General features: G+C 38.8%; 1 protein-coding gene across 2 annotated transcripts in view; it reads left to right on the top strand.

Annotated features, from left to right (window-relative positions):
• The first annotated feature begins 24 nt into the window (after positions 1 to 24).
• The window catches only part of TMEM30A (transmembrane protein 30A), a 32,297-nt gene continuing 13,093 nt past the window's right edge, over positions 25 to 19,228 (top strand). The window contains exons 1-2 of one of the 2 annotated variants that reach the window (XM_025381359.1): positions 25 to 613; positions 17,857 to 17,964. In XM_025381359.1, coding sequence (XP_025237144.1) covers positions 59 to 613; positions 17,857 to 17,964 — 663 coding nt within the window. In that variant the 5' untranslated portion in view covers positions 25 to 58. The remainder of the gene's footprint in view (positions 614 to 17,856; positions 17,965 to 19,228) is intronic. The other variant, XM_025381360.1, reaches the window with a different exon arrangement.

The raw sequence follows: 19,228 nt of genomic DNA, 5'->3' as shown, positions 1-19,228 counted from the left end.
GGCCGCGCATGCGCCAACGTAGCTTCGCGATCGAGTGGCTGAGTCCGTCACAGGACAGATGATCAGGGTGCGTCCGCCTTTTCCTTCCCCCTTCTATCCTCCTCCCCTTTCCCCTCCCCTTGTCCCTCCTTCTTCTCCCTCCTCCCTCTCTCCCTCCCTCTGGCGTCTCCAGCCGACTTACGCTTCCTGTCCGCGGCCTTTGGCGGAAGAGTGTCCCGCCTCTTCCGCTCTACAGCGGAGGCGGCTGTGGCGGTGGCCCTGGTGGCGGCGGCGGCGGCGGCGGCGGCAGCGGCGCTCGAGCGGTTCCTGTCAGGGTCAGCCGGCGGGCCCCCTGGGTGGTCCACCTGCAAGTGGCGGAGCGGTGCCCCGGGGATCGATGGCGATGAACTATAACGCGAAGGATGAAGTGGACGGTGGGCCCCCTTGTGCTCCGGGGGGCACCGCGAAGACTCGGAGACCGGATAACACGGCCTTCAAACAGCAACGGCTGCCAGCTTGGCAGCCCATCCTTACGGCTGGCACGGTGCTACCTATTTTCTTCATCATCGGCCTCATCTTCATTCCCATTGGCATTGGCATCTTTGTCACCTCCAACAACATCCGCGAGATCGAGGTGAGGGGAGGGAGCTGTGGTGGGAGTTGGCGTTGCTCGGGAGGACGGTCCTACGCGCCCGCCCCACTTTTTTCCCAGCGCCCTGAAGCCAGTTGACAGGCGGACCCCGCGCCGCCCCCCACCCCCTTCCCTCTGTTTTTTCTTTCTCTTTCTGCGGGTTTCCTGAATTTGCAGCTTTGTCCTAGCTTTGTCTTGCGATTTACGAAAGAGCAAATCGACGGGATGAACTGAGACGGAATGAATGTTTAATGCAGAAGATGGGTCAGGTGGAGAACGCTTCTTCAGTAGGCGGTTTGTGTGGTTCCATGGGGGATTAGCGGGGGTTGTTCACGGAGGTAAAAAGAGAAGTGGGGGCGGGGGGCAATTGTAGCTAGGTAGATGCAACCCTGAGTGAATTGACAGAGTCAAAAGTGTCATTACCTTTGTGGGCGTTATCCGAAGACACAGAGATGAACACCTTGGCCATTGTTGGGAAAAGAACCAGAGTCGTAGAGGTATTGACGATTCTAATGTAAAGAAGCTGTCGCACGTTATCAGGTCACGTATGAGGACTTACGACAAATGTGCATAGTACTTTTCATTTTGAGCTAATTCGATATTTTCAGTTGTAGGGCAAGATACATAGGAAAGATAACCTGAAACTTCAATTCTGGTTTTGCTTTTAGGCTACGTTTATTAATGGGCCCTACATTTGCTGGTCTTTTTTTTTTTTTTTTTTACAAAAAGAGCCAGTGACCACATTCAGGGAGTAAGTTGTCCACTGTCTACCAAACATTTTACTGATACTAACTTTGCTGAATATGTAAGACATGACAGGAAAACTTGGGGAAACATTTCTTTGTCAGAAGCACAGTATCTTTATCTGTAGGGGTGAAGATGGTTGATAGTACACTGTATTAATATATGCTGTATAGGTGTCCAGTATTAAGCATCTCTCATCTTTTCTTGCATATCTGAGAATGTTGTTGTTTTCTAAATCTATTTGAAAGGGCAGGAACTACTAAGAAGTTCTCTTGATTCCTTCTGTTCTATTTATACACACACACACACATTTTAATAAATATACTTACCTATGTGATTTAATGGGACTTTGAGAGTAATTTTATTTTTAACTACTGAAATAGGGATGGGGTTCCAGTTTAATTTGCAGTGTTATCTCTAAAAGCAAGATTGATGTGTTTTGTAATTCTACAGTGCTTACTTCAGTGTTGATGACAGTAATAAGAATAGTATCTATAGCATAACTAGTTTTAAAATTTTTTACTAAAAATTTATCCTCAATTTAATAACTAAAGAGTTACAGTATTTTTTTTCAGCATGTATTTTAGTTTGTTTTATCACCTTAATCTCCCTAATAATCCTGCAAATGTAGTACTTCTTGTTCTAACCATACTAGGATCACACATTATATTAGTATATGGGCAAAGTGGTGTCATGCAAGGAACATGGGCATTGGCTGGGGTCAGGCAGAGCTGGTTTTAAATTCTAGCTCAGCTACTAACCAGCTCAGTTTCTTGGAAAATTTCCTTAATCTCTCTGAGCTTCAGTTTCCTGCAAAATAGGTAGAATAATTCATATCTTCTAAGGTGTGAGAATTAGAAGCAATGTAAATAAGATGTCTGGCAGTAGGGATCTGTCTCCTGATCCTTAATCAGGAGATGAGAAAGAGAGAGTTCGAGATTTGACAGTAAACTAGTTAAGAGTATTATAAAAAATGAGACAGAAACTCAGGTGTCTTGATTCCCAGCTTTAAGCTTTCACCCTACACTAAGATCCTTACTGCAATGTTAATAAAGTAGAAGAAAATAATTTAACATCTGAAATTTGAATGATTTTATTTAAACTTCTTAAGATAATAAGATGAAAATAGCAATAATTTGGAATTGTATATAAGTTAGTATTTTCAGAGCTCAACTTCCATTAATATTTACCATAGTAGAAAAATAAATGTTTAACTTTTCTTAAAATCTTTGGGTTTTGGAGTAAAATAAGGTTCTTCACACTAAGTAGTAGACAAAATAGAAATTTTTCAAATAGCTCTCGTGTAATTCTGATTTCAAGTTGCCTGAAGAATCTGCTGCAGCTTAGCCTGGTTAAAAGGGCACTGAAGAGTCAGGGAATTAGGGTTGAAATCCCACCTCTGTCACTCTGTACTTTGTGATCTTAGGTACAATTTTGAGTCCAGTTTCTTTACTTGAAGAACCAAAAAATTCAGATTAAACTGCCTCTAAGAGGCTGTTCAACTCTAAAATTCTATGATTTCCAATTCAAATGTGATTTTTAAAAAACTGGATGTGTTTAAATTGTATTGCCTTTGGAGCAAGAGGAAATGAAAACTAATAATTGAGAATTTTTTACTGACAATGAACATACAGTTGTGCAGACAGAATCCACATATGTATTTTTAAAGTTTGGATGCTGGATATATAGAGAAATGCTTCTGAATTGTGTCTGGAGTTATTAGAAAAACCTACGGAGATTCCCCAAACACACATACTTGTTTCCTTCTTGTTCTTTACTCTGTTAGCCACTAGTTGTAATTGGGTAATGAGAAGTTCTTACCAACATTCACTTTCATACTGTAAGTTACTTACACTTTATTTTTTATTTGAGAAAATCTTCATTGCTATATTAGTTCAAATTACTAGGGCAAAGGAGACTTGTCAAATCCAAATGCTTTTGTAATGTAGTTTAAAGTGCCAAAATCAAAAATTCAAACTTTTTCAAGTATAAAATCACTGGATTTTTCTCATTCCTGCAGAAATATTACACTAAAAATTACTACTTTTGAAAAGTGTCTTGGATACCCCTGGAAAAAGATATTTTCACATTTTAATGCTTACATTTGGTAGCAGATTTCCTCTACTTGTTAGATTTATGTATCTTATTTAGTTGGTTTTTAGATTTTCAATAATCTAAATAAAATGAGGCTAATAGAAAATCATAATTCATCATTCATGAGAAAATATTTTAAATATTTAATATCTTCATTTATTATTAGGAGCAAGGAATGAGGATTTCCTTTAATTTGGCAGTTGTGAGTCAGGCACATCTTTCAAAGGCATTGATTTTCTAGTCTAGGGCCCTTGTTGGTGAGACTGAGATGCAGAGGTTACTTGAAAAATAGTGAGGTTATTCTTAACTTTTGTAAAAGTATTTATCAGTGTGAAGTTACATAGTTTTAAATTTATGGTTAAAGTCAGATTAGGTTGTTATTCAGATGAAATTTAAAAACTAAACATTTACTTCGAGTTAGTGTTGCCAAAAGCATTCAAGGTACATTTTCATGAAACCTTAGGGAATTAACTCCCCATTCCCCACGTTTAATAAACTCAACTTTCTTCTCCACCTTATTATTTTATTTATTGCCCTTGATTATTTAATCCTGATTATTTGCTGTTGTCCTAGTTTCTGATAAAAATTTTTATGTATGTTTTTACTCCTAAATTGAATTATTAGGTTATAAGATTTTTAAGGAGATTAAATTTCTCATCTGTATTTAGTAATGTTTGTTATACTTAGCCTTTAGCTAAGAGTCAGGGAAGAATACGTTTCTTTGTATAAATGATTGTTAAAGATTAGGCACTTTTATGTTAAAAAGTTTGAAGTTTTAATATTCAAGTTGATTTTAGTTACTTAGAAGCCAACTTTTGGAAATTAAGGTTTGTGGTGTTAGTGTTAACTTGTTTCTCAAGTAATGTTAGTACTAAGAGCAAGGAATGTGAAAGTAAATATGGCCAGCTGGAATATTTTACATGGCCCAGGAGCATTTTACAGATGAACATTTGTAATCGATTTGATGATAGGAGAGCACTAACTTTGAATCTCAATTATGAGAAATGTTTCCTCCAAAATTTCCATTTTTCGCATTAGTATTAGTAGACATATGTTACCAAAAAATTGTACATATTATTGATGCATTTTGAATTTTATCAATAAAAATTGTTGCAAATTTGTTTTCTCTCTTGTTGCATAAGAACCTACATACCTAATATCCTGGTCCATGCTTCTGGGTCCGCAAAGCCTGATGTATTTACTTTCTGGCCTCTTACGGAAAAAAATTGCCTGCCCCTGACTTGGAGTTTTAATAAATCATACCACCAAAGTTAGCATTTGCTACACAAATAGCTGTGTTTAATTTACGTGTTCTAGTCCTCAAAAATTGTTCAAGGTAGGTGTAATGATCCCTGGCAATTGCTTAGGTTCTGTCTTTGTACAGATTTAGTAGATACAAAATTTACCATTAATCTTGGCTTAGGAACATCATTCTTCATTTCTTTGTCACAGATAAAAATCAGGCAGCCTAAAGAAAGTTGCTTTTGAAAGTTTTATTTTAGTTACCTTTTGTGTTCATTAAGATCTCTCAAAAAGACTTCAGATAAATTTTTTAGTGTGGAATAATCAGTTCAAGGGGGAGTACTTAAAATACGATTTTTAACTTAATTTGACTAATACTTAAAATGATGTACCTTATTACTCAGCATTTTGTTGAATGACCTTTTTAGGTCTTATATTGATTTCTTTTTCCACAAATTTACATTCAAAATGGAAGTTTTCCAGTCCTTTTCCTAGATAGTGTGAAAAATGCACATCCTTCAAATTCTTCCTTTCCCACTGCATTAAATTCTGAGTCTGTTTCTTAGGAATAGGATGTATTTTTAGAATTACCAAGAAGAAATGCCAGTTTGATTTGGGTGAACAATTACAGTGATAGCAAAACAAAGCTGAGAAATGTGATATCTCCTATCCGCTCATCTACATCTGTTCTATTTTGCCTCTGGTTCTTTGTCTTGGATTTTAGCTAATGGGCAAGTCTCCAGATTATCATTGTATTTTGCACTGTGCCTTGTATGCTCTTGACATTAGTAAGCATTACTTTTTCAAAATGAGGGAACTGTAGCCCCTCTTCCACTTGGTGGCCTCTTTTGTTTCTAAAGATAGGAACTATGTGCTTTAGTGTGAACTTTATTTTTTGAATAAAGTTGTTACAACTCATGGTAACAACTTTTTTCAAAAAATAAAGGATTGTTAGGCCCAGAAGATTTTGTTAGGGTTTGGACATTATGTCTGGTTACCCTTGAATTTTAGCTGATAAAGGGTGTTGTGGTTTTATTTGATGGTGAAAACTCATAAGCTGAGTGAAATTTACAAAGGATTTTAATCAACACTGGACATTTTCTTCATACATTTTCTTCAAAGTGCGTGTCTGGGAATAGTAGGAGATAGGGAGAGTTTGGGAACAGGACTTCCCTCCCCCACCGCCATCTTTTTGGAGGAGAGGGCCTTCTTAAGGAGCTTGGCATCTTTTGGGGAAGATGAGACAGAATAACAAGAAAACTACGCGTTGCTAGGTGAATGGTACAGTCAGAATATCCTTTGGTAGTTCAGAGGAGGATGCAATCACATCTATTTCTAATGACCATGGAGAGCTGTGTGGGAAGTGAGCTTTGAGCTGGTACTTGATAAATACCACTTCTTTAGGTGAGGTTCAGATGCATTCCAAGAAAGGTGATTAATATGAACAATGATCTAGTGGCAGGAAATCAAAAAGTGTATAGATAAAATAGGAGTAAGGGCAAATTAGCTGGTGCTAGATTGTGGATAGTCTTGAGTATTTGATAACGAATATATTAAACCGGGGAAGTGACATGATTGCTACACTATCAGGAGTGGGTTCAGCAATGAGTAATTTACGATTTTCATTCTCATGTAAAATGCCTTAGGAACATAGTATGAGGCAGCCGTGTAGGTTCGGTTTTACTGAGTCTTCACTTGATGGAATCATTTACTACCCAGCCATTCTTAGGAATTGGCTCTCATGTTCACAGTTTGGCATGGAGGCTAGGGTTCTAATTGCCTTTTCACGGAAGCATTATGGAAGAAGGGGTGAACAAAGGGATAAAAGCCTTTTAAAGAAGGTTCTTGAAAACTGCCATGTACCACCTCCACTTAGTAATAAGGCCACACAAGCTACAAGGGAGGCTGGAAAATGTTTTCATGCGGATAACAAGGTTCTCAGTAAGTGAGAGTTTTGTGGTGTGGAAGAAGGATAGCATAGAAATTGGGGTGAGGGGTTGTTGTTAGCAGTCTCTGCAACACAGGGTTAGAGGAAGATTTATCTGGTGGTGAAATGGTATGTCATCAGGATGAGAGCTCAAGCTCATATAGATGTGAGAGTAGTTTAGACGCTGGAATTAATGTTTGCATTTTTATATTGATTATAATAATATTGAATCAAACTTGATTTCATAGTAAAAGGCATTAATGTGTTTTTTTATGTGAAAAGTGAGTTAGGCATGTGGCTTTGCTGATACTTAAAAAAAAAGTTACAGGAATATTGAATATCATCTTCCTTTTGTTTTCTTCAACCTCTTTTTTCCATCTCTGTTCAGCATACAAATGTGTTTTGGTTTCTCCTTAAAAAACAAAAATATCCTATCTTATTTTTTTAATTTTTAATTTTTATTTTATTTTTCTTTTTTAGAGACGAGGTCTTACTGTGTTGCCCAGGCTTCATTGCAGTGGTACAGTCATAGCACACTGCAACCTCGAACTGCTAGGCTTAAGCAGCCCTTCCACCTCAGCCTCTTGAGTAACTAGGACTATAGGCTCATGCCACCAGGACTGGCCAATTTTTAAACTTTTGGTAGAGATGGGGGTCTCGCTTGGTTGCCCAGGCTGGTGTTGACCTCCTGGCCTCAAGCAGTCCTCTTGCCATGTCCTCCCAGAGTTTTGGGATTACAGGCATTGCTAGCCATTGCACCCGGCTTTCTTTTAAAAAAAATAGGAGATGGGGTCTTGCTTTCGCCCAGGCTGGAGTGCAGTGGCATATTCATAGCTCACTGTAGCCTCAGACTCCTGTACTCAAGTGATCTTCTTGCCTTGGCCTCCTGGGTAGCTGGGATTACAGGCTCAAGCCACTGTTTCTGGCTTATCTTAATTGTATTTCATAATAAACTATTATTAATGACTAACTTTTTTTGAGAGTTTGCTAAGAGTTTTTACATACATCATATTGGTTGATATAGTGACACTTAGCAAGGGTAACATTATTCTCTCCGTGTTTTTTTTTTTTTTTTGGATAAGGACATTGAATCTGAGATTAAGTCTTCTGTTTAGTCACACAGGTGGGATTCATACTTTAGCCATCTGACCTCTTGTTAATTTCCTGTATTCTCTTTCCACACAATCTGTTTAAAAAGAAGGGTCTGTGCTTATTGATAATGTCCATTCCCATCTCCCTTCAACTCCTTAATTTGCTGCATTTGAAGTATGTTAAATGGTAAAAAGTCCTATGAAGAAAAATGAAGGAAGGGTTGATGGTTTATAATTTTAAATAGGGAAGCCAGGGGAGGCTTCAGTAAAATGACATTTGAATAAAGAACCAAAAGAGGGAAGAGAGTGAACCATATTGATATGTGAGGGAAGAATGTTCCAAGCAGAAGAAATAGTAAGAGCATAGGTCCTGAGGAATGTGCTTAGTTAGGTGTTTGAGGAACGACAAAGAGGCCAGTATGGCTGAAGTAGAGTGGGGAGAATAGTAGAAGATGAGGGTATTGGGAAGTATTGGGGGGAATATCACATGAACCACTATAAGAACTTTTTCTTCTCTGCTCAGTTTAGTGGGAAGACATTGAAAAGTTTTGCACAGGTAGGTGATATTATTTCACTTATGGTTAAAAAGAGTCACTCTGGCCTTGATGTGGAGAATACTGCCTGGCGAATAAGAGTAAAGTAGGGTATTTCTGATAGGAAAAAACCAAAGCATATTTCCTAGTGTCACACACCATTCAACACATCTGATACCGTGTGTGTGGAGATTTTTCCCTACACACCATCCAGTTCTGACACCAGATTCTCCACCACACACTGTCATGCGCGTCCATGTGAAGAGACCACCAAACAGGCTTTGTGTGAGCAGTAAAGCTTTTTAATCACCTGGGTGCAGGCGGGCTGAGTCCGAAAGAGTCAGTGAAGGGAGATAAGGGTGGGGCCGTTTTATAGGATTTGGGTAGGTAAAGGAAAATTCCAGTCAAAGGGGTTGTTCTCTGGCAGGCAGGAGTGGGAGTCACAAGGTGCTCAGTGGGGGAGCATTTTGAGCCAGGATGAGCCAGGAAAAGGACTTTCACAAGGTAATGTCATCACTTAAGGCAAGGACTGGCCATTTTCACTTCTTTTGTGGTGGAATGTCATCAGTTAAGGCGGGGCAGGGCATTTTCACTTTTTTGTGATTCTTCAGTTACTTCAGACCATCTGGGCATATACATGCAAGTCACAGGAGATGCGATGGCTTGGCTTGGGCTCAGAGGCCTGACACACACCAACTGGGTGTCCTATAATTTCATTAAATTCTGGCACTATCTACTAGGAGATAGTATCAGATCCCACAGGGTAAGGGCTCAGTCCCACAAGACTGCCCTTCACTTCAGATGCCAGTTGCAAGTCCCAGGCTGCAACCTGTACTTCTGGACAAATTGCTATAAACTGGTGTTCCCATGACCCCCTCCTTGAGTTTGCTTTATTTGCTAGAGCGGCTCATAGAACTCAGGTAAACACTTTACTTACGTTTACCCATTTATTATAAAGGATATTACACAAGATACAGAGTAAAAACCAGGTGGAAGAGATGTAAAGGGAGATGTTTGGAGAAGGGGGTCAGAGCTTCCGTGTGCTCACTTGTGTGCCACACTTCAGGCACCTGCATGTGTTCAACTATCTGGAAGCTCTCTGAACCCTGTCTTTTTGAGTTTTCATGAAGGCTTTATTATGTATGCATGATTGATTCAATCATTGACCACTGGTGATCAACTCAAGTCTTCAGTCACTCTGCCCCCAGGGACTCAACCTTCAGTCCCTTTCTCCTTCCCACAAGTTCTATTCATGCCTTGGTCTTTCTAGTGACCAGCTTCCATCCTGAAGCTGTTTACGGGGCCCCAACCACCAACTGTCTCATTAGCATATGAAAGACACTGTTATCACTCAGAGACTGTAAGAGTTTTTTTTAGGAGCTCTGTACCAGGAAACTGGGAGCAAAGATTAAATATGTATTTCTTACTGTAAATCACAATATCACACAGGAAAACCAGTGAAGAGGCTGTTGGAAGTAATTCAAGCAGGAGATGATGATGGTCACAGTAGAACGGTTGCAGTGACAAGCAGTTAGATTTAGAATATATTTATAAAAGTAGAGCTAGTAAAATTTTCTTATGCAATTGATATATGGGGTGTAAGAGAAAGTAAAGAATCAAAGATGACCAAGATATTTTGGTTTGTAACTGAAGGGATCGAGTTGTCACTAGACTGCAGGAAAATGAGGTTTTAAGTAGGAGGATGTGGTGGGGGAAGTAGAATAAACAGTTCAATATTTGACTTGTTAGGATGAGATGCCATTAGACATCCAAGTTGGGAATAATGAGTAGGCAAACAAATATATGAATTTAGAGTTCAAGGGGAATGTTGAGACTAGAGTTACACATTTTGAGGGCTAATCAGCATAGATGATGTATAAAGGCCTAGTTAGCATAGATGATGTATAAAGGCCTAAGATAGGATGAAATCGTAAGAGTGATTTATAGGTCAAAGAAAAATGAGAAGATCCCTGAGTCACTCCAGTGTTTAGAGGTTGGGGAGATAAGGAGGAACTAGCAAAGGAGACTGAAAAGGAGCAGCCAGTGAGGTAGGACAAAAACATGGACACTGGTATCCTGGAATCAAAGGAAGAGCATGTGAACAACATGCCAAATGTTGTTGCTCATGGTTCACAGAAGAGCAGGACTGAGAACTGACTTTTGATTTAGTGACGTGAAAAGCAGTGGTGAACCTTACAGAGAGTGGCATCACCATCCACAGGGTTTTTCATGCCAGAAACCCTGGAAATCAACCTAAGGGTATTTGCCCTCATCCCATCTCTAGGCACTAAGTTCTGTAGATTCTGCCTTCTCTTTCTTTTGTGAAATCTGTCTTTTCTGTTCCTGCTGCCACTTTATTAGTTTAAGTTCTCAACATTTCTCACCTGGATTATTGCAGTGGCATTCTGTCTGGCATTTTCTTTAATCTCTCAGCACATTGCTGCCACAGTGATTCTTTTTAAGAGACTAGTCTTAATGTTTCCTTTTTTTTATTTAAAATTTCTCCTATGGCTCTTTCTGTCTAGCATTCAGGATACTGTTCAAACCCCTTTACATAGAGTGTAATTTTCTTCACGATAGACTACTTTCTTTTTTTCTAGTCTCATCTCCTACCACTCCCCTACTTTATGCTCTAGTCATGGCAAACTGCTATAGTTTCTGGAATGTGGCATGCTAATAGTTTATCTGAAATGACCTTCCTTTTCTTATTCTATCACATTTTTAAATGTAGTTCCTATTAACATGGAAAGTCTTCCTTGATTCTCCTTTCTCCACCTGGTATATATGCTTCTCTCAGTTTCCAGAAGTACTAGCTTACAGCCTGCCTTAAAATTGTTATCCTGTAATTATTCATAAATGTGACTTTCTGTCCCATTTGTAAATTCTTTTGTAGCATGAACAATGTATTTTTCCATTTTGTATTCTCATCCTGTAGACAGTGCCTAGCACCTAATAGGGACTCAGCTTTGAATGAGTGATGGAAACTCAGTACCATCAAAACATCTTGACACAGTTTGTTGAGAGTTTTTTGGTCATCTGAATGGTATTACGGGTCTGAAGGAGTTCTCGAAATTACCCAAGGAAAATATTATATACTATAAGTCAAACTTCTGTAACTGTGATATCCATCCATATCTAAAAGCAAAACAAATTTGCCTATTGAAGAGTAATCCAGGGAATGCTGAAAATTTAACAAACGGGTTAATTGGCAAATGTTGCAGCAAAGAGAGACAAATATCGAAACTATATCATGTTCCAAGCACCCAGTCAGGGATGTAGTCTTTCTTTGTACTGTCTCCCTGTAGAAAACATCTGCTCAGCAGCTCTCATGGAGAAATTTGCTGACTACTAGACTAGGTTGTTTTTCCATACCACCTGTACTTTTTTCTTTTTTTTTTTAATCAAAATATCTGTTCTACTTTAATATTGTTTTCTGTGTTAGATACTGAACTCCAGGAGGTCAGGTGCTAGGCTGAATCATCATTGCTGGGACCATAGAGGTACTCATAAATGTTAGGTGAATGAATGATTACATCATGATGGGCAGTCAGAAAGAAATTAAGGTCCCACTTCCTTTCTGTTTATATGCAAATATTTGGTTATGTTATTCTCAAAACTCTTCAGTTCCTTATTTCCTGCTGGACATTTTAACACGCAGGGTTACTTAGCTTTCTGAGGCTTTATTGTCAGCAGCAGTAACCAGCTCTGGCTAGCTTAGACAGGAAAACAAGTATTAAAGGAGGATTGGGTAACTCACACACAAAATGCATGGGACATATAGAGAATCAGGTTTGGAGACAAGTGGGAAGTAAGGGAGTTTTGAAAGTATAAACAGTCTGATCCAGATGCCACAGCTGCTGTTGAATTTTTCTTGCTGGACTACTGCTGTGACTGCTCATTTAATCACACCCACTCTTTGTTTCCCAGGATTCACTGCTTTATGTGGGAGTATCTGATTGCTGAGTGTAGCTCTTGTACCTTTACCCTGGCTACCATGGGTTTATGGAGAGGAAGAACCCATCTCTGCCTTTGGTTTCTGAAGTGGGAGGTGGAACCCTGCATCCTTCCAAAACTCACAGTGGACAATTCCACAAAACTTGGAAACAATTCCAATGATTGCCAGGGTAATTGTATTTTTAAAATGAGATGATTTGTGTTAGAAATAGATAATCGGTGCCATGAAGAGAAGTCAGCACAGCGACAGAGGACCTCTCAGCAATTCAGTCTTTACTTTCTGCAGAAAGGGTGCTACTGACAGATGGAACAGTGGCGAGAGCACACTTGAACAAGGGAAAAGCAACATATTTATCCCTTACGCATTTGGGTCGTCCTCACTGCTGTGTCCTGCATCCATTGACTGGAGCTGGACCTCACAGTCTTAAACTGATACCCGATTTGCTAACAACCTAAAACTTTCCTAACTTTCCTAAGTAGGTAAGTGCAAGGGAGAACAAAGAAGGAGAGGAAGTTGCTTATGAAAGGTTTAATGAAGCAATAACAAATCCAAATAAGGAAGGGGCATAAGCTATGAGCTAGGACTTGCCTGGGCCTGTCCAATCATGCCTGAGTAAGCCAAAGCAACTAACTGGGCTAAAGTGTAAGAACTAATAGTTGATAGGAGGCTTTAGAGTAAGAAGCTATTATTTTTAGTGTCTATTATTTTGTTTTTAAACCAAGACAAGCTTTGAAGAGGAACTTTTCTACTTTCTGCATATGTATTAAGTCCTTAAAATGCCTGGCACTTAGTATACATTCAATAAGCAGTAGTCAGTGAAATACAGTATATAGTTTTGGGTCCAGTTTACATTCTTAGCCGCCTCATTTCCTTCCAACATGAAAATGCTATAAATCCAAAATGTTTTGCTATTGTCCTTAAATATACCTTGTGCTTTCCACCTCTGTCTTCTCCATATGCCACCTCTTTCTCTCTTTTCCGTCTTTCTTTTATGGCTCTGTTCAAATCTTTGCTGATTCTCAGTAAGAAAGAAGTACTGGTCCATCTATTTATTATTTCTCTATGCCATCCACTTTGGCACTTAGCATTTTATGATAGTTTTCTTGGTATTTATGTTATCTTTGATAAAGTAGTCTGCTAGGGGGCAAAGGGGACTGATTATTTCTGGGGGAAAAACAGTTTAGTAGAAGGAACGTGAAGCTTGGAGTCAGAAATCCTTGGTTCCAGCTTAGCAGTAGCTATTACTACGTATGTGACCTTGGACAAGTTTCTGAATGTGTTCTTTTTATATAAAATGGAGATAATGCTATAGGATTTTGGTGAGGGTCAGATGAAATATGTATGAGAAGGAAAAGGCTGTGTAAACTGTACACCGTATGATTGCTTTTGTATGTATCTTGTACCTAATGTCATGCCTTACATATAGGCTTAATATATTAATGATAATGATTTTTTTAAATAGTCGTATCAGATTTTCATGGCATCAAAAGACATGTAATTTTTTTTTTGAGACGAAGTCTTGCTCTATCGCCCAGACTGGAGTGCAGTGGTGTGATCTCGGCTTACTGCAAACTCCGCCTCCTGGGTTCACGCCATTCTCCTGCCTCAGCCTCCCGAGTAGGTGGGACTGCAGGCACCCGCCACCATGCTCGGCTAATTTTTTTTTTTTTTTTTTTTTTTTTGGGGAGAGGGAGTCTCGCACTGTCGCCCAGGCTGGAGGGCAGTGGCCGGATCTCAGCTCACTGCAAGCTCTGCCTCCCAGGTTTACGCCATTCTCCTGTCTCAGCCTCCCTATAGCTGGGACTACAGGCGCCCGCCACCTCGCCCGGCTATTTTTTTTGTATTTTTTAGTAGAGACGGGGTTTCACTGTGTTAGCCAGGATGGTCTCGATCTCCTGACCTCGTGATCCGCCCGTCTCGGCCTCCCAAAGTGCTGGGATTACAGGCTTGAGCCACCGCGCCCGGCCTAATTTTTTTTTTGTATTTTTAGTAAAGACAGTTTTACCATGTTCGCCAGGATGGTCTCGATCTCCTGACCTCATGATCCGCCTGCCTTGGCCTCTCAAAAGTGCTGGGATTACAGGCGTGAGTCACCGCGCCCGGCAAGACATGTACTTGTAGATACATTTACAAAATTGTAATCAGATTGTGATGAAAATGTTATAGCTATCTTTTATTTTGTTCATGTATAATTTAATATTCAGTAATTGCTCTTGGTTCCAATAAAATGTTAAATTGTTATATTTTATACTGTAGCATAATTTATTAGATTTCAAATTCCATCAGATTATTTTTGTTCAGTTAAATAAAGAATATGATTTCTCTTGCAGATTTTGCCCCTAGAAACTAATTCTAGAGAGAGTGATTTGAGACGGTTCTGTTCAAAAGCGTACAATATGGGAATAAGTCCAGCTGGCAACTTTTTTTTTTAATGCTTAGATTAATCTTAAGAGGGAGAAAATGTACAGAGATTTTAAAATATAGTTTGTTTTTCTGAATGGTCTTTTCTTTCCTCTCTCCAACATCATAAAACTTGGTATTTAAATGGAATATTGTGCATGAAAAGGCTCCAGGTGCAAAGTTGTGGCCCAATAGGTCTAGTGAAAGATTACATAGGCTTTGCTTCTCTTCATTTAGGAGGCCTGTGTTTTTAGTTTGTTTTAGTTATATGACTAGCTCTTAGAGTTTTCAGTGAAAGAAAATTTTCTCTAAACAATTTCATCAGTAAACAAATAAGCTTTGATAGAAACCGTTTCTATAGGAGGTTATACTGGAATTTGACAAAACCAAGTTTTGTTAAGCAAATGTATGATTTTTTAAATGCAGCTAAATGTTACACCTTACCAAGGAGGACTACAGTGTCTTAATCAGCTGGGTGATACCTTCCAATGGGTGGGTTAAACAACCAACGTTTATATCTTGTAGGTCTGGAGGCTAGGAAGTCCAAGGTCAAGGTACTGGTAGATTCAGCTCCTAGTGAGGTCTCTTTACAGGGTGTAGATGGCTGCCTTCTTTCTTTGTCCTCAGATAATAGAGATTGAGAGAGCTGTGGACTTTTTCCCCCCGTCTTATAAGGACACTAATCCCATCATAGGAGCTCCACCCTCATGACCTCACCTAAATCTGATTACCTCCCAAAGGTCCCTTCTCCAAATACCATCATACTGGGGGTTAGAGCTTCAACATAGGACATTTAGGGGGACACAAACATTAAGTTCATAACATTCAGGTGGCAAGTGAGCATATAAAAATGCTCAACATCATATGTCAATAGGGAATTACAAATTGCAACAACAATGACATATTACCACATACCTAGTAGGATGGTGAAAATCCAAAACCGACACCACCAAATGCTAAGGGAGAATGTGGAGCAACAGGAATTACGATGGAATGCAAAATGGTACAGCTCCTTTGGAAGTCAGTTTGGCAGTTTCTTATAAAAGTAAACATACTCGGCTGGGCGCAGTGGCTCATGCCTGTAATCCCAGCACTTTGGGAGGCCAAGGCGGGCGGATCATGAGGTCAAGAGATAGACACCATCCTAGCCAGCATGGTGAAACCCTGCCTCTACTAAAAAATACAAAAATTAGCTGGGTGTGGTGGTGCACTCCTGTAGTTTGGCTACTCGGGAGGCTGAGGCAGGAGAATCGCTTGAACCCAGGAGGCAGAGGTTGCAGTGAGCCGAGATTGCGCCACTGCACTCTGCCTGGCGACAGAGCGAGACTCTGTCTCAAAAAAAAAAAAAAAAAAGTAAGCATACTCTTACTGTATGACCCAGCAATTGCATACCTTGTATTTACCCAAGTGGGTTGAAAACTTAGGCCCACACAAAAACTTGCACATGGATGTTTAACAGCTTTATTCATAATTTCAATAACTTGGAAGCAACCAAGATGTCCTTCAGTAGGTGAACAAATCAATAAACTGTGGCACATCCAGACAGTGGATATTATTTATTGCTAAAAATAAATGAACTATGAACCCATGAAAAGACATATAAAATCTTAAATGAGTATAAGTGAAAGAAACCAATCTGAAAAGGGTACATAAGGTATGATTTCATATTCTGGAAAATACAAAGCTATGGAGACAGTAAAAAGATGAGTCCTTTCCAGGGGTTAGCAGAGAGAGGGATCAATCAAGTACAGAGGTTTTTTAGGGCAGAGAGACTATTCCATATGATAACATAATGGTGGATACACATTATACGTTTGTCAAAACCCATAGAATATACACCAAGTGTGAACCCTAATGTGAACGGTGGGCTTTGGGTGATGGTAATGTGTCAATGTAGGTTCGTCGATTGTAGCGAATGTACCACTGTGATGTGAGATGTTGATAGTGGGGGAAGTTGTGTGTGTGTCAGAGGCAGAGGGTATATGGGAACTCTGTACTTTGTTCAGTTTTGCTGTGAACCTTAAACTATAAAAAATAGTCTATTTTTATGACAGGAAAAAAAAAGCTTTCAATTTAGCTATCAGGCCAGATCTTCTGACATCAACCAGTATACTGCAGTTCAATTCTGGAACTAACCACCCTGAATTAGTGTCAGACTCCACAAGTTTCAAGAGCATGGTCCCCAACAAGACTGCCCCCGCTTCAGACACCAGCTGCAAGTCAAGTTCTCCGGCCACTCATACTTGTCAACTGGCTACAAATCCAGGGGGTTCCCAAGACCCTTCTCACTACCTCGCCATAAGATTTCCCTGAATTCAGAAGCCATTTGCAAGTTCAGGGATCTCCAGGTCACCCATATTTCTGACCAACTGTCTATATATTCAGAGGGGATCCTAGAAGACACATATAGCAAGATCTCGAAGAGTCCTGAATGCAGAGCTTTTATTCCCTCTCCCTGTATACTTAGAACGTAGTTCCCTCCCGGCACATTAGTGGATTCACCAACCAGAAAACTGTTCTTCACTTCAGTGTCTAGAGTTTCTATTGGACTTCATGATGAAGACTTGATTGATTGAACACTAATTGATTGAACTAAATTTTTAGCTCCACTTTCCTCCTAAGAGGTTGGACTGGGCCAAAGGCCCCTAATCACACAATTAGTCTTTCTGGTGACTAGCTGCTATCCTGAGCCATCTTGTTAACATAAACCCTGGTGTGAATCAAGGGGCTTAAGAATAACAAAGATACTTTTATCACCTGGGAAATTCCAAGCATAAAGCTCCTTGCCGCGAACCCAAAACAAAGACAAATTCAGCACCAGGTGTTGAAAAAACAGTAGCTCTTGATAACCTAATTTTTTTCAAAAGTATGTCATGGAAAGCTGGACTGAAAAGTATTTAAGATTGTAAGATTTAAGAGGATCTCTGTTAATCTAGTATTTTAATAGTTAGATGTTTTAGCTATGTAAATCTTTATCATGCAGTTTTGAATTTTGTATATATGATTTTATGCATAAATATATTTCTTTGATAAAAAGAAGAGAGGACTTTACTTGGAAAGATCAGCCAGTAGTACAACAGAGGACCCTTTCCAGTTTTTACCACTTTACACTGTCAAACAGATGACCTTAAAAACAGTTTTTGTCTGGGCTCTAGTTCATTTCATTGGACTTAATTTTCCTTTTAATAGCAATTTATTTCAGAGTGTTTTAGGTATCCACTTTCTCTAAGGAAGTGCTTAGTTATATTTTTCTCTTGCAGATTGATTATACCGGAACAGAGCCTTCCAGTCCCTGCAATAAATGTTTATCTCCGGATGTGACACCTTGCATTTGTACCGTTAACTTCACACTAGAAAAGTCATTTGAGGTCTGTGTTTCCAAGTAATGTGCTAGAAAAGCCATGCTTTAAAAAATACTGATATTGTACTAAATGTCTTTTACTAGGTATTTTCCTTTTATAGAGGAGTCACTTTAATTTACTGGAATTTATAGGCTTTTGAGGAAGATCGTTTTATGTGTTTGGCTGTTGGATTTTGCTGTCTGGTAATTAAATACATTTATTTGAATGGTTTATTTTAGTTCTTTGTAGACAAAATTTAAGACATTGTATTTTATCCTTTCACTAGATAATTTTATGACTGTACAAATCAATTTTTTATAAAGGTATATATACTTGTATTTTTAAAATTATTGCTCAAATTATTTTGCATACTTACAATACTAAAGCAAGCTTTACTTTAGAAAATAATAATTCTCCCATCACTTAATTGAATTATTTTTAAGACATATGAAGCATTGTAAAAAATGCAAACACTTATTAAAACCTTACTGATCATTTATGTTTTTTATAAGTAGTTAGAAATTCATCTGTTTGCATTTACACTGCCATTCTGAGCACATGCTAACGGACATAAAGATTCAGATAGGCATGTAAAGACCACTTTGTATTCTCCTGTGCCTGAAAATTGAGCTTAAAATAATTATTCTTAAGGGAGCAAAACTGCATTAATACAAGCCAACTTTTTAGATTTTCTGCACTTAAGATTTTCTAAAGGTAGTGATGACTTTAATAGTCCCTAATAGTTGGTTGCCATCTAGTGGTTATAGATGCTCTTGCACTGAGATAAAGGACAGGATAGTGCTGTCTTTGAATAAAACATGAAAACAAATTTTGTAGAAGACAAATGTAATTATTTAACTTTGTTTCAGCAAAAACAAAATATACATTTAAAGCATCTTTATAAGTCCATGATTTTTCAATGTGATGGGCAGGCAATAAAGATGCAATAAGTTCTGCTTTTGTCAGAACAGGCACAATTGAAGAAATGAGAGACTAGTAGTGATACAGAAGCTCCATTATTTTTCTCTCCCATTCCAAAAATACTTCCGAACTTGTTGTTTGCAAAGGCAGTCAACCTCAGATTCATTCTCTTGTGGATTCTGTGTTTCTTCACAAGCTCAAACTTTGAATTGGACTAAACTCTTTTCAGGGAACTTCAAGTAGGTTATTTTGTCTCAGTGTTTATTCAAAGAATCTCTCAGTTTGCAAATTGAATTTACTGTACCGAATCTTGAGGTAATACTTCCTTTTAAAAAAGAATATTCATTGTCTCAATTTCTGTGATGCAATT

The sequence above is a fragment of the Theropithecus gelada genome, chromosome 4 (genome assembly GCF_003255815.1).
Source record: "Theropithecus gelada isolate Dixy chromosome 4, Tgel_1.0, whole genome shotgun sequence".
NCBI lineage: Eukaryota > Metazoa > Chordata > Mammalia > Primates > Cercopithecidae > Theropithecus > Theropithecus gelada.
Note: the sequence above shows the minus strand (reverse complement) of the source record. Positions and strands in the feature narration are given on the sequence as shown.